The 17,243-nt window shown below is 45.2% G+C and overlaps 1 protein-coding gene across 18 annotated transcripts in view; it reads left to right on the top strand.

Moving 5' to 3' along the window:
* The window catches only part of PPP2R2B (protein phosphatase 2 regulatory subunit Bbeta), a 474,608-nt gene that overhangs the window by 363,959 nt on the left and 93,406 nt on the right, over positions 1–17,243 (top strand). For all 18 annotated transcript variants that reach the window (XR_014836472.1, XR_014836473.1, XM_021080843.2 and 15 more), the window contains 2 exon segments: positions 458–623; positions 7,584–7,696. Coding sequence is in view for 15 of the 18 variants with exons in the window: in XM_021080843.2 (XP_020936502.2) it covers positions 458–623; positions 7,584–7,696 (279 nt within the window). In the remaining 3 variants the exon portion in view is untranslated.

Genomic DNA, 17,243 nt, shown 5'->3' with positions numbered 1-17,243 from the left:
TTGTGAATCACTGGGAGAAAGGAGCTACAGCTATGACCTACACCACAGCTCAGGGCAATGCCAGATCCCTGACCCACTGAACGAGACCAGGGATCGAACCCGCGTCCTCATGGATACTAGTTGGGTTCATTTCCGCTGTACCACAACAGGAACCCCTCCATATATATTTTTATGTATACCATGTATTTGTGCAGCAGTTCATATATGTAGTTTACTCATTAAAATATGTAAATGCGGGAGGCACCAGTGTTTACACCAAGGGTGCGTGACCAGATCCCTTGAGGGCCTTGAGCCGAAGAGGAGCTTGTGGCATCACAGTCCTGCCCACAGTCCCCTCAGACAAGGCCTGCCTGTCCCACCCCTCATGACTCTGCTCAAAAAAAGAAGGAACTCGATGAATTTATGGTTGGCGTACATGACTCAATCTTTTGTGTGTGTGTGTTTTTCCTTCCTGCAGAGTAAAAATCAGGTCCATCGCAGGGGTGAATACAATGTTTACAGCACATTCCAGAGCCATGAACCCGAGTTCGATTACCTGAAGAGTTTAGAAATCGAAGAAAAAATCAATAAAATAAGATGGCTCCCTCAGCAGAATGCAGCCTACTTCCTTCTGTCTACTAATGGTACGTGGAGGTGACTCGTCTTGTTTGGTATTTTCACAGACAGAGTTGGCAAACCATGGATTTCAATCTCTCTTAGCCATTTTCCTTTTTGCCTTGCAAGCTGTTGAAAAACTTAGAAACAATATTTGCAAGATGCCTAGCAGAATGCCTGGCACAGGATAGCCCTCAGGAAATAGTAGTTATTCTTTAAAAAAAAAAAATCACGAATTTATGACCAAATTATCTGAAACCTGTTATCTGCAATTTTTGACTAATGCAGATTATTTCCAGGTGTTTTTGGAATGTGACTTCCTGACTGCAATTCACTGTATGTTACTCTGGGAACACAGTTCAAGAAATGAAGCTTGCCGTCCCTGTGTGTTTGGCATGCTCAATAGAAGCTAATCCCTGAATATATTTGGGGGTTTGAAAAGCGGATGTCTGTGACTCTCTGACGCAGAACATCAAGCTCTCTGCTAGGAACACAGGTCAGGAAGAGAGGAGACCCCGTCATAGAAGGGATCAAGGAATAGTTTCTCCTCGTTCTTCCTCCATAACTCTTTTTGCACTTGTTGCCTCAGGAGGAGTTGATATACATAGATAGGTCAGAGAGGAAGGATGTTAGGGATTTGTAAGCCTTTATACAGAGGAGTTACCAACCCTAAAGTATCTTAATACCCTTGCTGAAAGAAACCATCTCTGCTCCACACAATTTAGAATAAAATCATACACAAAAGGGTGCTCATTGAGTGGCGTACCAATTAAGAAAATTAGTATATATAAACACCCTCTTCCCAGAAGATAAGCTGGGGAGTGATTCATTTCATCCTATGTGTGAGTCTTTAAGCAGCATGCATTGAAATATAAATCAAGAAACAAGGGATTTGCTTTTTACTCTCCTCCGCATTTATTAAGAAGGGGTAATGCTGGCATGTTAAGTGGAAAAAAAAGTGCAAATTATGTATTTATTATGATGAAACATATATTAACATTTGTAAAGACTGAAAGGAAGCACACCGAGACATTGATCATGACTAAATTCGATTGTATATTTGGGGTGACTTGTCAGTTTGTTCCTCTTATGGTTTTATTTTCCAAGTTTTTACAGTGAGTTTTATTTTAATCTTATGAAACAGTGGGGGAAAGTTTGGAATGCATACGAACCCCCAAAATCCCTCAAATGTAAAAAGCCATTGTGTGAGTCTCCAAAATGACAATTCTGAAATAGCCAGTTTAGTTACTCAAGCAGAGCTTATCTCAACATGACCAGATCTCCATGCATCAGTTTTAATGGATTCCAAGTGACTTCATTCTTTCTCGTAGCTGTGTTTATTATTTTGTTTACTTTTTTGTTGTTGTTGTCTTTTTTTAGGGCCGCACCCGCAGCATATGGACGTTCCCAGGCGAATAGGGGTCGAATAGGAGCTATACCTGCCAGCCTACGCCACAGCCATAGCAACATGGGATCTGAGCCGCATCTGCGACCTACACCACAGCTCACGGCAACGCCAGACCCTTAACCCACTGAGCAAGGCCAGGGATCGAACCCGCAACCTCAAGGTTCCTAGTCGGATTCGTTAACACTACACCACGACGGGAACTCCTTGTTTACTTTTTTGACCTTGATTTCCTGAAAGTCAAACCACATGAATTTGTTTCAGTTTCTCCCATTTTTGTTTTCTGCTTAAGTTTCACTCAAAGGCTCTGCAGATTCAAAACTACTTAGAGTGGAAGAAACTTCTGATGATTTTGACCAAATTACTTTAGGCAGAGAAAAAGCATCTGATTATCTTCTATAGCGAGCTTACTTTATATTATGAAATATAGCCTCCTGATTTTTACAATAAAATTCAAAGATGTATTAACAACTTTGTTGCGGGGGATGGGAAGGAAATCAGTGAAATGCAATGAAGATTAATTATATAGCATAATGTTCTGTTAATTGAGTTTTTAAATAGTTTTTTGATTAACAAGGATATTATCTTCCCATTTGGGATGCTATTTCATATGCCAAAAGCATCTCAAAAATGATTCTTAGAAGAAAAATTCCCATGCTCGTATGTGATTTTCTTTTTTATACTAATATTGAGGTTGAGTATTCCCCTTAAGCCAAATAGGTTAACATGCAAAAATTAATGGAAGACAATTGGAATTACTGTACAAAAGAGAAAATGAAGATAGATGATAAGATTGTGTTTAAAAGCTGCCGTGAGTAATGATAAACCACTCAGAGAGCCAGCCAGAAGAAAGAAAGAGTCATTACTCATTGTAACCACCACATGGTCCTCAGACTTTTTTACCCACAAAGCTTCAAGATACTGAGTCGAGAAGAACTGTGTGATAATAAAGTCAAGAATGACTCCAGGCATCCCAGCCCTGGGGAATTGAATTGAATTCACCATCAATTATCTTTCTTCTAAATGGTGCTTATCTCATTATAGCCGGGTGCAGTTTTTATCTTCTGCTAGAATCCCAACCACAATGTTGAATGAAAAATAAAACCAACATTCAAGTGTGAATCTAGACCTTAAAATTCTTCACCAGATGAAGACGCATTGCTATACCTAGATGTCTGCTTCTATCTTAACATCTATGATGAGAGGAAAATGTGTACTGAATTTGTTTTTTCATGCTATGCAAGGAATACATTTTCATTGTAAAAAATAAATTAGAAAATACAGAGAAGCAAAATGAAGACAAGAAAAGTGTTCCCATCCAGAGAGAAAAACTGTTCATGTCTTTTAAAGAAAAAAGCAGAGAGGCATGGATTTTTGTTTCTAAACAAAACTATGACATATTCTGTAAACTGTTTTAAAACCAGATTTTTATTTAATAATGTAAAACTATGACTGGGAGTTCCCATTGTGGCACAGCAGAAATGAATCCGACTAGGAACCATGAGGTTGCAGGTTCAATCCCTAGCCTCACTCATTTGGGTTAAGGGTCCGGCGTTGCCATGAGCTGTGGTGTAGGTCACAGACATGGTTCAGATTTGGCGTTGCTGTGGCTGTGGTGTAGGCTGGCAGCTCTGATTCGACCCTAACTTGGGAACCTCCATATGCCATGGGTGCGGCCCTAAAAAGACAAAAAAAAAAATTCATAATAGCGGAATTGAGGGAGATTTTAATTTTTTTACTTTTGTGTTCATTTTTATTTTCTACAACTGTATGTACCAGTTGTGAAATAAAGAGAAAATAAAATGAAAAATACACAATCTATATGTGATATTTTATAGGTTTGTACCCCTCTATGCACTGCAAAAAAAAAATGCATAGAAAAGCACTACAAGGACCTATGCAGAATGTCAATAATGGTTGTCCCAGACTGATGAGATTTTAGAGATTTTTTTTTTGGGGGGGGGGTCTTTTTAGGGCTGCACCCGAGGCATATGGGAAGTTCCCAGGCTAGAGGTCATATCGAAGCTACCACTGCTGGCCTACCCCACAGTCACAGAAACATCAGCTCCGAGCAGCATCTGCAAGCTACACTGCAGCTCATGGCAACACCAGATCCTTAACCCCCTGAGCAAGGTCAGGGCACAAACCAACATCCTCACGGATACTAGTCAGGTTTGTTACCGCTGAGCCATGACAGGAACTCCTAGAGATTTTTATTCTTTATGTTTTATCTCTGATTTCTCTGTTTCTCTGTATAGCAATTTATCATTCATAATAAAAAAAAATAAGAGAAAAATTGCCTTGCAGTTGGAATGGGAGACATTCCAAAGCCAAGCAATAGAAAATATTTGGTGTTAAAAGTCACTGATTTGGGTTCTTCTAAGCCGCAGTAGCTAATCTACTGTGATCTCTGAGCAGTAGCTAATCAGGCGACTGTGTAAATATGGCCCATGTTTCATCTCCTCACCCTAAAAAGCAGTTCATTATGCAGCCAATATTCACAGTGAGTAGGACCAGAAAAGCATAAAGAGAAAGTTATAAAATCAGCCTAGTATCTGAAAGGCTTTTTCACCTTCTGAATCAGGACAGACCAGCTGAACGCACACATCATACACTCAGCAGACGTGATGAGCCTGAGTCATGCCCACATATCAGGGCACAGGGGCCCTTCTCTGTTAGAGAAGCCAAGTTGTTGCAGGAATCCGACTTCACGGTGGGTTTGGTGCATTTCAGACCTCCAAGAACAAGGAGCAGTGGAGGAGTGAGCTGAGGGGCAGGAGAGCAGAGAAATCCTACACAAGGCAGGCAGAGGGGTGGGCGGCCTTCCTTCCCCGACAGTGTGGCAGAGAGGAAATAGCGCGTGCTGGCATCCTCCCGAGATGGTGACAATGCCTGGCTCCCGCCTCTTGCTACTCCTGGCAGCTACTGGTCCAGGGGCACACCCTCTGGTCCCTGCATCCCCCTGGCCTAGACAAGGGCTCCAGGACCCCAGGCACGGCCGTCAGATAACACGTTATGGCAGAATAGTCGCCCAGTTTGCCAATTCAAACAACAGCTGCCATTTGTGAACCGTTACAAGAAGCCAAACACTGTGTTAAACACTCTCCAGACAGAGAGGGAGTTTCACTGAGTCCTCCAAGTGCCCCACGAGGAAGGCACTTCTTGTCCTAGTTGACAGATTAAAAAAACTGAGGCCCAGAGAAATTACATATCTCTATTTTAAGATGGGAGTATTTGAGATATACTTTTACAATTACCCATTTATCTGAAATTCAGATGTAATTGGCTCTTTCACACCTTTTTTCCTGCTCTAGCTGCTACTCCCATGTGCGTCTCATTCAAAGACTAGTTAGGCACCTACTGCATGGGAATCCCAGTCCTCAGCCCCATGGTGGCTGGAGTTGGAATGGGATCGGGCCAAGGTCCTCTGCTTCCAAATCCACCTTGTGTAGACACGGAGCACGACACAGGGGAGGCGCCCGCGTCCCTACCACCCAGAAAACAAGTTAGGACAAATAACGAAAGCAGAATCTGAAAAGGAAGGCCTACAAAGGCATGCCACCACAGATGTGATCTATTTGGGCCAAACACGTTTCCTTAACAAATGGAACTGCAAGCCTGCCGGTGAGACATATGCCATCTCCAGCTCCCCTGAGCCCCCAGCCCTTCTCATGCATCCCCCTGGCACTGCCTACGTCCCATAGGAATGGGAGCGCCCTTGCCTGTTTTTACTGCTATAGAGAATGACAAGGCTCAGCAAAGTTCTGAGACGGTACAAAAGTGAGAAAGGGGGTTTCTAGCTGGGGACTCAGGGAACACTGCTGCAAGGGGAAAGCATTCTAAGGAGTCACCTTCTCATTTTACCTCCCCGAGTATTGCGAGCACCATGCCCTGCCTGGGTGAGATTCATTCAGTCATCCATCCACCTGTTGTTAACTGAACATCTCCTGTGCCCCAGGCACTGTCCGAGGTGCTTGAGCTACAGCAAGGAGCAAAACAGACAGGATCCCTGGCCCCAGTGATATTATATCCCAGTGAGGAGACAAAGAAGTTGCCAGGTGGTGAAAAGTACTCTCAAGAAGACATCTTTGTGTAGGTTGGTTCTGAAGTTGGGACATAAACAGAGAGAGCAAAGTAAAGGAACCAGTCTTGTGAAAAAGATATCACTTATATGTGGAATCTAAACTATGGTGCAATCTCCATGCTGTACCATAGAAAAAAAATGTAATGGGGATATAACAATTAAAAAATAAAATAAACAAGCAATTTTAAAAAAAGAAACAGGGAAGGACTGCATGAAGCTGCAGACTCTAATCTCTTCGCATTTTCAACTAACTTTCAGGAAATGTTTGAGATCCATTTCTACTAATTTCTTTCCTCCTGATATGTGATAATGCATGATATACACGCAAACCCCTAAGAATGAACAAACGAACAAACTATGGCGCAGTTGAACCCACCGTCAGAACAGAAACAGACTCACAAACATGGAGAACAGACTGTGGCTGCCAAGCGGGAGGGGGAGGAAGTGGGATAGACGAGAAGTTTGGGATTAGTGGATGCAAACTATGACCCTGAGACTGGATAAGCAGTGGGGTTCTACTGTACAGTCTCTCGGGATAGAACAGGATGGAAGACAGTGTGAGCCAAAGAATGTATAAATGTGTATGACTGGGTCACTATGCTATACAGCAGAAATTGACACAACACTACAAATCAACTATAATTTAAACTGATTTTTTTTAAAAAGAGAGTAAGGGGGGGTGGGGGGTTGTGCCTGGGTTGTGAGATGGAAATGCTGTGAAATCAGATTGTTATGATCATTAAAAAAATAAATTTAAAAAAAAGAATTCTGGAAAAAAAATTCCAATTAGAAACAAAATAAAATTTAAATTTAGATTTAAAAAAAAGAGAGAGAGAGTAAGGGCTTTCCAGGCCGAAGTCACAGCCAGGACAAAAACCCTGAGGCAGGAGTGGGATTAACCTGTACAAGGAGCTGTAAGGAAGCTGGAGTGGCCGGAGCACAGGAAGTGACAGGAGTGGGGTGCACAGTGAGATCATCCGAGTGAGAAAGTAGGGGTACAGGTCATGTAGGGCCTTTCGGGTCTCACTGGGGACAGCACTATGTGAAGTGAGACACTGCAGTGGGGTGATCATAGGACCTAGATCTCAGAGTTATTGTGAATATTGAACAAACCCTCCATGGAAAGGGCTAACACAGTTGCATCATTTAATTCTGTATCTGTGGCTACTCCTCTTTAGTGTCCAGTAAATATTTTTATTGCGTGAACCAAGTACGTGTGTAAGTGCTACATTAACAGCCCGTGGTCAGGGAAACCATTTGTCTCAGCATAATAAATATTTTCGTTTTGAAGCATGAGCTCTGCCTTCACGTACCTGGAGATTTGTGCACTGAAGCCTCAGCATGGGCCAGCCTCTCCAGCAGGTCCCTCCATCGTGATGTCCACCTCTCCCTGCTTCCCCACTTCCTGTAAAAAAAAAAAAAAAGAAAGAAAGAAAAAATAGACCCCTTGACCAACTGACTCTCACTGTCGTTTTGATTTCCTCTGCTTGCCCTCCGCAGATAAAACTGTGAAGCTGTGGAAAGTCAGCGAGCGTGATAAGAGGCCAGAAGGCTACAATCTGAAAGATGAGGAGGGCCGGCTGCGGGATCCTGCCACCATCACAACCTTGCGGGTGAGCCCAAAGGCTGTTCTTTCAGCCTCCTTGGCAGCTGGGGTCAGGGGAGCGGTCAAGGGAGGTTTGGCACACGCGGGCTGCTGCTGTAAGTTGCCCCTGCCTAAGGAGATGAAGCAGAAACCCCACTACCTGAGTCTCTGGTGGTAGACGGAGGAGTGGGACAGGTGCCGAGCTCTGATGACTGTAAATCCATGCCCTTCCTTCTGTCCCCGAGGCCTTGCCCCCATGGCCACTGCCATACGTGACTGTACGCTTACCCTCTGTCTGTTTACGTCATCTAAAATGCCTGGAGCATCTTCAGGGTACCGATGGGAAGGTGGAGTCTCATGATTTAGAACATGAACTTCTGAGTGTCACAGACTTCTTACAGAATCTCACGTAGTCATTTAGCCTTTTTGAACTTGAGTCATGCAAGTTACTTTTAGTTTCTCCATCTGCAAAACAGTGAACCTGAGGCTCTACTATGTGTGAACTTCTGAGGCTAAAATGCAGTGAGGATGGAAAGCCCTTACTCCTTGGCTGGTGCTCAAGAAATGATCTCTGTGGTTAGTCTCAGTAGCTTCCTTCTCGCCATCTAGAAATTCACAATCTGGTAAGGGAAGAGGAGGGGTAGGATTAATACACAAATGATGATGACACCACAGAGAGTAAGCTACATGCAATGAGAGGGAACGGCAGTTGGATCAAAGGAGGCAGAAATTATATCTCATTCTGGGAGACCCGGCGAGGGCTGGTGGGGAAGTGGTGTTAAAAATGGATTTCTAAAAGCAGACGTTTAAAGGAAGGCTTTCTAGATATAGCTTAAAGTGGTTTAGGACTGGGTAATATCTTTAGTTTTGGAGTGTTTAATGTGGACGATAAAGCAGGCATGTGTTGGGACTAACCCTGGCCCCAAGAGGCTTTCAAAACCATGTGAAATATGTGCTTTGAGGCACCAGATGCCCTGCTGAAGACCAGTTGTCACCCTACGTTTAGAGGCAGATATGGAAATTGAATGATTAGCTCACTTGTTGGTTCATTCATTCATTCATTCCTTTCTTTGTTCATCCGTTTATTCAGCAGATAAACATCTGAGCACAGACTCTTTGCTGGCCACAGTGCTAGGCTGTCTCAGGTATGCCCAGTACTAAGGGGTATCTGGTCTTCTGCTGAGCTTCTTCTGAGCCAGCAGGTGTTGGCTGCTGTTTTTTTCTGATTCACCTATGCCTTCAGCCGGGAGAGCAGCCATGCCAGTCTGCCTCTTCAAAGTGGATGCTCTAAATACCCAGAAGGTCGGGAGGCTGGCGGGCAGCGCAGTGAAGAGCATGAATGTTGAGTCAGTCGGTCCTGGGTTAGGACTCTGCCTCCATTTCTTTCTGGCTGGGGGCCTTGGACACATTCGGTAAACTCCTCATCCACCTGTCTGCGTAACAGGAATGAGAGAGAGTCACTACCTCCTGGGACTGTTATGCGGATTCAGTTCAGTGTTGTGTGTGAAGAAGAGCCTGGCCTGTGCAGTGTCCCCCTCCCAGAACACGCGCAGTGGCTTTGGTTCCCTGCCATTGGTTTAGCATGACTATCGTCGTCACCGTTTTCATGGCTATTATTACCCCCAACCGATAAAAAGTCGATGCCTGTGAGAAAATTCCTATTGTCCGTGCCTATACTTTTTTGTACTGTTGTATTCACTCTGCAAACGATTCACTGATGTCTACTAAGTAGCAAGCACCATGCTGGTGATACAAAAGAATAAGACAGTCTTTCATCCCCAGGACTTTGTTGTCCTGTGGGGGAAACAGGTGGATTAGGTGCCACTGGGGAGTTTATAACACGAACTTCTGCCCAGATGTCACCTGGCTCTTGTCTGCTACGTGGATGGAGTCTCTCAAACGCCATAGCCAGTCCCCACTACGGGTCTTATGGGGTTTCATAGACCTGCATTTGGCCCTGGGAGAATGCCATCCCCATGATGATGATGAGAGAAGGACTCTAGGGAAGCTCCCACTAGAGCAGAGGTTGTCCCGAAGGTGACAGAGTGATGCTTTGAGGGGCACTTGTGCATATCAAACATGGAAGGACGCCCCGAAGGGGCAAGTGGGACTTAGGAAACCCCAAGCTGTTTCTTGCGTTCTTATCAACCATCTGTGTGCCCCTGGGCCAGCGAATCCCATTTCTTCTCTCCGTGCTTAGTTTCTAAGCTGCTGATTGGAGGACTGGACAAAGTCAGTGGTCCAGCAGCTGTGGAACACAAGCCAGTTACAAATGCAGATTCCCAGCCCCCGTGATTTTCTTCAGCGAGGTGGGTGGTCCAGAGGAACCTGTGTTTTTATTGTGAGCCCCTGGTGGTTGAAACAAAGGTCTGCTGTCCCTGGACTCAGTCGCTAAGGCTCCTGCACACTCTCATTTTTACGAGCCTCTGTTAGTTTTCAATCCTTTCAGCAGTTATGGCACCAGCTCGGAGACACATTTGCGCTCTTTGCTCTCGTATTGTGAGACTTGGATCTGATTTCACCTCGTCTGCTTTCCTAGGCTTTCAAGTATCCTCATTTCAGTGTAAACATCCACACTCCAGCATTTTTTCAAAGCAAACACTGAAAAGGCCAGCCTCCTTTCTTTTTGATCTCAGCGGGTAGAAGAAAAACCAGGCAACCCTGAAGACCTTAGCCTGAGAACAATGACTCCAGACAGAGAAGGGGCTGATGTGATATTAATCAGACCGTAATTTACTAACATGCTCCGCTCTGGAAATTTGCATGGCCAGCAATTGTGGCTTTTTTTTTTCTTCCCTCTCCTATGATTACCACTCTTTCACTTTCATAGTTTCCAGTTCTACATGGATCCTGAGAGGGAGAATGTTTAATAACACCTGACAGCTAATTAATCCTCACTGAGTAATGAATCTGTTCAGTTTCAGTGCTGGGAGGCTCAGCTTTTCAAAGTATGAATGCAGGGGTTTTTTTCCCTTTTTTGATGCAAGATAGAGTTTCAACTCCAGTTACTTGTTACCCAGAGAGACTCTGGGAAGCCCTTCTATGAACACGGCATCCCGTGTTCAAGATTACAGCATTTGAAGCAATAATCATGTTGAAAGTTTAATAATGACACCATAGAAGCTGTAAAATATCATTTTTATCGCAAAGTGTTTGCTTACCCAATTCCCCAACTGATCGTGAGACCAACCAGTGAGGAAGGCAGAGCTGGTGTTTGGCAGATGAAAATGCTTGTGTCTAGTATTTATTGTGCATTTACTGTGCCCTGTGTACCATGCTGCACACTCTCTGCATTTGCTACCTCGTGAGATCCATTTCATTGAACAGATGAGCTTCACAGAGGTTCAGTAAGATGCCCAAGATCGTTCAAGGCTAAGCATCAGACTTTTGTCCACAGGGACCTGAGCCCTTCAACCTGATGTCAGGTCAGAGAGAGAAAATGACTTTCCCCCTGTCTATCCACTGGTAATGCAGAGCTGAGACTGAAAAGCAAGAGCTGTGGCTCTTTAACTTGGACGCATTCATTGGACACTTGAGCTGGTTTTCTTAGTAATGAGAGCCATTGTTATTCCAGGTCAGGTGTGCGCATGTGTCTCTTTCCCTCCCTCCTTCCCTCTTTCTCTCTCCCACACACTCACACACACCAAGTTTCCAGATCTCTGACCTCAGTGTGGAGAAGCAGAGACCTTGAGATCCTGGGAGTCCCACTTAGCAGGACACTCCGTGCCCTCCTTTCCAGCCTCCCAACACCCACAGGGCAAGAGGCCCTCAAGCCCTTTTGTAGCAGCGGAGACTCGGAGTTGGAGTAACTTCATCAGCCCACGAGGGTACTGAGCCGTGCAGAATGAATCTGGAGTTATTACTTCCTTCATTACTGTTGGCCGCCAGAGCCCTGGGAACCTAAGTCAGGTGCAGATGTGCTTTTGCGTTACAAACATGGAACCTGGAAGATGTGAGCTCCTCACCTGAAACTTGCTGTTACCTGCCCCCAGGAAGTTACTATTGTGGCTTAGCAGGAGAAGAATCCAACTTGTAACCATGAGGACTCAGGTTCGATCCCTGGCCTCACTCAGTGGGTTAAAGATCCATTGTCACTGTGAGTTGTGGTGTAGGTCACAGATCCAGACACATCTGGGATCTGGCGTTGCTGTGGCTGTGGTGTAGGCTGGAGGCTGTTGCTCAGATTGAACCCCTAACCTGGGAACTTCCATATGCCGCATGTGCAGCCTTAAATAAAAATATAAAAATAATAACCTCCCCCCAAAATGAAGAGGCTATAATGAACTCAAGTCTTCTAATGACTATTCCTGAGAGCTAATTTTAATAGTAATAACAAGAGGCACATTTATTGAGCGCTTACGAGATGCCAGGGGGTGAGCTGGGTATCCTTACATTGTTTTATCCCCATGGTGGCTCTCCCAGGTAGGTTCTGATATTCTCTCCGCACCATCCAAAGCCTCCCTCCCTCGTTTCCTTTAAGTCTCTGCTCAAGTGCCACCTTCTCAGAGAAGTGCTCCTAGAATTCCCTAGAGAAAACAACCCAAGCCCGTCTTGCCCTTCACTCTCAGTGACCCTACCCTGCCCCTTTATTCTTAGCTTTCCTCCTGGCCTCTTGTCTCATTTGTCCACTGGTGGCCTCCCCTCCCCCTCCACTAAAATGTAGGCTCCCGGAAAACAGGAGCCTCGAGTCATCTCTCCAGCACGTGGTAGGTGCTCAGTAGACATTTGTCAAAGGAATAGATTTCATAGGCATGGAGACTCAGTTTTAGAGTCGACAAGAGCTCGTTTGCTCAAGATCTCAGGACTTGAGATGGTGAAATCTCAAAAGTGAAAATGGTGGCTGAGATTCAAGCCCATCTGACCCCCAATCTGATGACCCCACTGCTGCTTCCCAAGAAAATAGTAATTGATGGAGTTCCTGCTGTGGTGCCGTGGGATCAGCAGCATCTTGGGAGCACTGTTGGTATAGGTTCTAACCCCAGCCCAGCACAGTGGGTTAAGGATCTGCAGTGTAGGTCACAGCTGCAGCTTGGATCTTATCCCCTGGCCAGGGAACTCCATGTGCTGTGGGGCAGCGAAAAAGAAAAAAGAAAGAAAGAAAGGGAGGGAGGGAAAGGGGGGAGAGAGAGAGAGAAAGAAAGAGAGAGAGAAGGAAGGAAGGAAGAAAGGAAGGAGAAAGAAAGAAAGAGAGAAAGAGAGAAAGAGAGAAAGAGAGAAAGAGAGAAAGAGAGAAAGAGAGAAAGAAAGAAAGAAAGAAAGAAAGAAAGAAAGAAAGAAAGAAAGAAAGAAAGAAAAGAAAGAAAGAAAGAAAGAAAAAAAGAGAAAAGAAAGGAGGGAGGAAGGAAAAGAAGGAAGGGAGGGAGGGAGGGAGGAAGAAAATACTAATTCATGATTGCAGAGCAGGGGAATTTCATTAATTTCATGATTGGTGTTGCTCAGAATTCCTTGGCCAAGGTAGCTCTATGAGCTAGATTTGAGGAGCAGTGGAGACCGAGGGCAAGGATCAGGGCTGCAAAGTCTTCTTTGCCACTGGGTGGGCTCACGATGGATGCACTGCTTTTAGAGAAGAGATTAAGTTATACCAAGTTTTATACGCCTTCTGCTGGTGGCTGCTTCTGCCTTGCTCTCCCTTCAGGACGCACACATTGTTGCGACTTTCCAGGACTCACATTTTCCCATTCAATGACCCTGTTGTTTGCAAATCCCCTTGATGGCAATTTAGACACCCTCCCAGCCACAGTCTAAGGCACAGTGGCAAATCCGCATGAGCGTTCAGCGGCTCCAAAATCTGAAGGGAGCTTCTTGAGGATTATTGCTAGCAGGTCATAGGATTAGACAGGTTGGTTAGACAGACCGTTTTCCCAGAAGTGATGATGTTGGTGACACAATTAGTTTAACTGCCCAATCCGTGTTTCAAGAGAACTGATTAAATAGACCACTAATTTAAGTTTACCAATAACAGCATCTACATGTATTCAGCCCTTCCTCATGACAGACTCGGCCCTGAGCAGGCGTATGTATGTTCTATAGTTTGTTCCTTATCACAGTCTTCTGGCTTAAGCATCGCGCCCATTTTACAGGTGTATAAGCAGGGGCTAGGGGAGACAAGCACTGGCTTAAGTGGCAAAGTCCAGAATGGAGCCCAGGTCTGTCTGGTCCCAGAGGCGCTGCCCTTCACTGTCACACAGGACTATTTATTGTGTGGTCCATGATCTAGACACAGTGAGGACGCCAGCATCTGACACGTGGAGATTTTCAGTGTATTCTTTATCCTATTAATTGAGTGCCTGCCATGTGCCCAGCACTGTGCTAAGTACCTATGGCAAAGTGAGTCAAACATGCCCTTTGTCCTCAAGGGACAAGGAGGGGACACATTGCAAATGCCTGCAACATGAGATTAGTTTAAGCACGATCTCCTGGGAACCGTTTTCCAACAGTCACCGGCCTCATCACTCGGGATTCTGCTTGAGAAGGTCTGAGTTGTATCCGTGACGTCATTGACGGAAAACCCAGGGATGACTCTGATACAGGTGGTCTCTGGGCCACCCTTTGAGAAACACTGAAATTGGGTGAATGACCCGAGAAAAGGATAGAAGATTGCGAAGGCAGTTCAGAGGACGTATAGAAAAGAAGCAGGACCAAGTTTTCAAGAGGCATCTCGCAGGTTAGATGGTCTCCAATGCTAGAGGTCTGATTTGCTGCTCCCAAGATCTTGGGAGGTGAGGAGAACGGGAATTGCTCTTTCTGTCTTTCTCATGATCTGGTTGTGGTGATTCCCAGCAGAGGAGGAAACTGAGGTTCTGAGAGGCAGAACTGAGAATCACAGGCTTTCCGTCTAGACGGCAGGCTTTGTGCCCTCTTGCTGCCCCTGTGGTGACCGTGCAGTGATGCTCACTCAGAGAGGATGGGTCACCCCAGGCCAGTTTCAGGGCACATTCCTGTATGAGTCAGGATCCGCCATCCATGCTTTAGGTTTTAATTTGGGGGCTTACACTTTGACAAGGGGGGCCTCTTGGGACACAGATACAGCCCTCCCCTACCCATTTTTAATTTTTCTAGACTTCATTTTATGATTTATTGATGCTCTAGGGGCTTAATATCCAACCCTTTTACAGGTTCAGCTTTCCTTTCCTTATGTTTGTTGCAAATAACAATGAAGTGTTTAGCTACTGCCACGCAAAATCAATCAAGGCTGTACCATATTCACAGGCTTGCAATGGCACCCGGCCGGCCCCGGGATTAGATTAACTTTGTGAATGTGTCACTCTGGTGTGGGTAATTTCTCACCCTCTGCTCCATCCTGCCCCCTCTGTCTCGGTGGGGGGGATATTGCCATCCGCCACTGATTGACTGCCCTGCAAGTGGATGCTGGCGTGAGATGTGTGTAACTCAGCGGGATGCACAGACTCTGTGTTATGAAAATAAATAATAATTTCTGTTATCATTATTGATTGCCATCATTATCTGATTCCATCCCTCTGTGTCATGGGGATTCAGTTATGGGATCAGCAAGCATCCACAGGCACCCAGGCACCACCCCCACCAGCAAGCCTCTGCATTTTGACATGTTTTGCCTTTGGGGGTGGGGGGGGGTGACAGGTGTGGGTCCCTGTCCTGGTCTTTGGCTAATATTCAGTGATACAGTGTCAGCTGTGTTCACTGTGAGGCACAGCAAGCACTTCAGTCGGGATAAGAAGAAGAGCAGCAAACATTTATTGAGCATTTACTGTGTTCCCAGGATGCTCCGTATATTGGCTACTTTAATCCTCAGGATAAACCTGTAATGTAGGTTCTAAAACGAAGCTTATTTCAGAGCTATGGGACCCAAAGCCAAGGAGATTAAACATCCTGCCTGAGGTCAGGCACCAGTAAGTAAGTGGTAGCACTTGGACTTGAATTCGTGTCTTTACGATTCTAAAATCCATACTACTGTCCTGTCCCTTGTGTGAAACAGACTGCCTGATACATTCCTCTGAATATTCGGTATAAGCCAAGCTATGAGTCAACAGGGACTAGAGAGAAACTGTGAAGGAGACGTAGAAGCTGCTGGCGGCTTGGGCACAGGTGAGGTTTGTGTTTTGTTTGGGAGGAAGATGGAGCAGAAAGGGTGTGTGGATTAGATCATGGTTTGCCAAACCCGGATGATGCTCAGACTCTGGGAATGCCTGAATGGATTCAGAATCCTCAGGCCCAGGCCAAAGGCACCATCCATACGTCTCAGCTGTATCCCGGGCATTCTGAAGATCGGCTGGGTTTGAGGGCCATTTGCATAATGACGGTCAGGTCCACTCCCCAAAGTGAAGCTTCTCTAACTGTATTCTGTAAGCTTTTCCTTTGCCTGCTTCCCTCCTCCTGCCTCAAGGTTGTGTGTGGAATAGTCTGAAGGCGGCATTATTATCAGAGCATGGCTGCCCTCACACTGTGGACATGCTTTGATTGATTTGTTCTTGAGTTTTATTAAAGTATCATTAATTTACAAGGCTGTTACAATTTCTCCTGCACAACAGCGTGACCCAGTCATACAGAGACACGTATCCATTCTCTCTCAGATTCTTTTCCCACATAGATACAGAATACTGGGCAGAGTTCTCTGTGCTACACAGCAGGTCCCCGTTGGCCACTCATTCCATAGACCTCAGTGTGGGAGTGCTTTGATTAAGCTTCTGTAAGTCAACCATGACTGCTTTGTGTGTGCAGCTCTGCCCTTTGTAACTCAAGTTCTTTCCCCCTCTTACTGCTGGTCAAGTCAGGGGGCAGCCCGCCTAATGGCCGAGTGCTAGAACAGTGACAAGAGTATAGACTTTAGTTCAATACACACTGTGTGCCAGGCCATTTGCTAGGCACATATAGGTACTGTCTCATTACACCTGATGGCAGTCCTGTGAGGTTTATCCCCATTTTACAGATAAGAATATTGGATTTAGAAAGCTAAAGTTACCAGCCCCAGGGCTACAGCTGCTAAGGGTGGGGTCACATTCTTAACCAGGTCAGGTCTGTCTCCAGAGTCGGTGGTCTTAGCACCGTGTTAGAGTCTCCAAGAAAGTTCAAGCCCCCTGACCACATCTCAGCCTCATCTGTAAAATGGAAATCGCCGCGCCTTCTTCCCACAGAGGTCATAATAAAATGGAATAACATGCTGGCCGTACTGGCGTGATGCCTTATGTTAGTAGATGCTCGGTAAATATCATCGCCTTTCTCCTCTCTGTTCCCATCCTGTTTTTCACCGAGACACCAGAAGTTTCAGGAAGAGCTGATGAATATATTGAAAAAGTTCAAAGCAGTATGACAGTTTGACAATAGCACATCCAGCAGTCCATCCTGCTTTATCGCAAATGCATATTTGCACTGACTCCCTGAAGCTGCCTTGGGTTCAGAGCATATTCGTTAACAGGAAAAGATTTGCTTTCATCTCAAAGCTCTTTGTTGTGCTGGATTTACCATGTAGTAATTAGATCCAAGACAAATGAAAATATAAGCAGAATCCTATACCTAGCTTAAGATCTAGTTCCCAATGCCCTTGGAAGGCATCCATGGCTTCTCAAACGTGATAAGAACTGGTAAATGACACTCCCCGC

Source organism: Sus scrofa, chromosome 2 (genome assembly GCF_054392235.1).
Source record: "Sus scrofa isolate SSC_HxYL_T2T_F1_AM1 chromosome 2, Sscrofa_HxYL_maternal_Yorkshire_Landrace_v2.0, whole genome shotgun sequence".
NCBI classification, from domain to species: domain Eukaryota; kingdom Metazoa; phylum Chordata; class Mammalia; order Artiodactyla; family Suidae; genus Sus; species Sus scrofa.
This window is presented reverse-complemented; position numbering and strand designations above follow the sequence as displayed.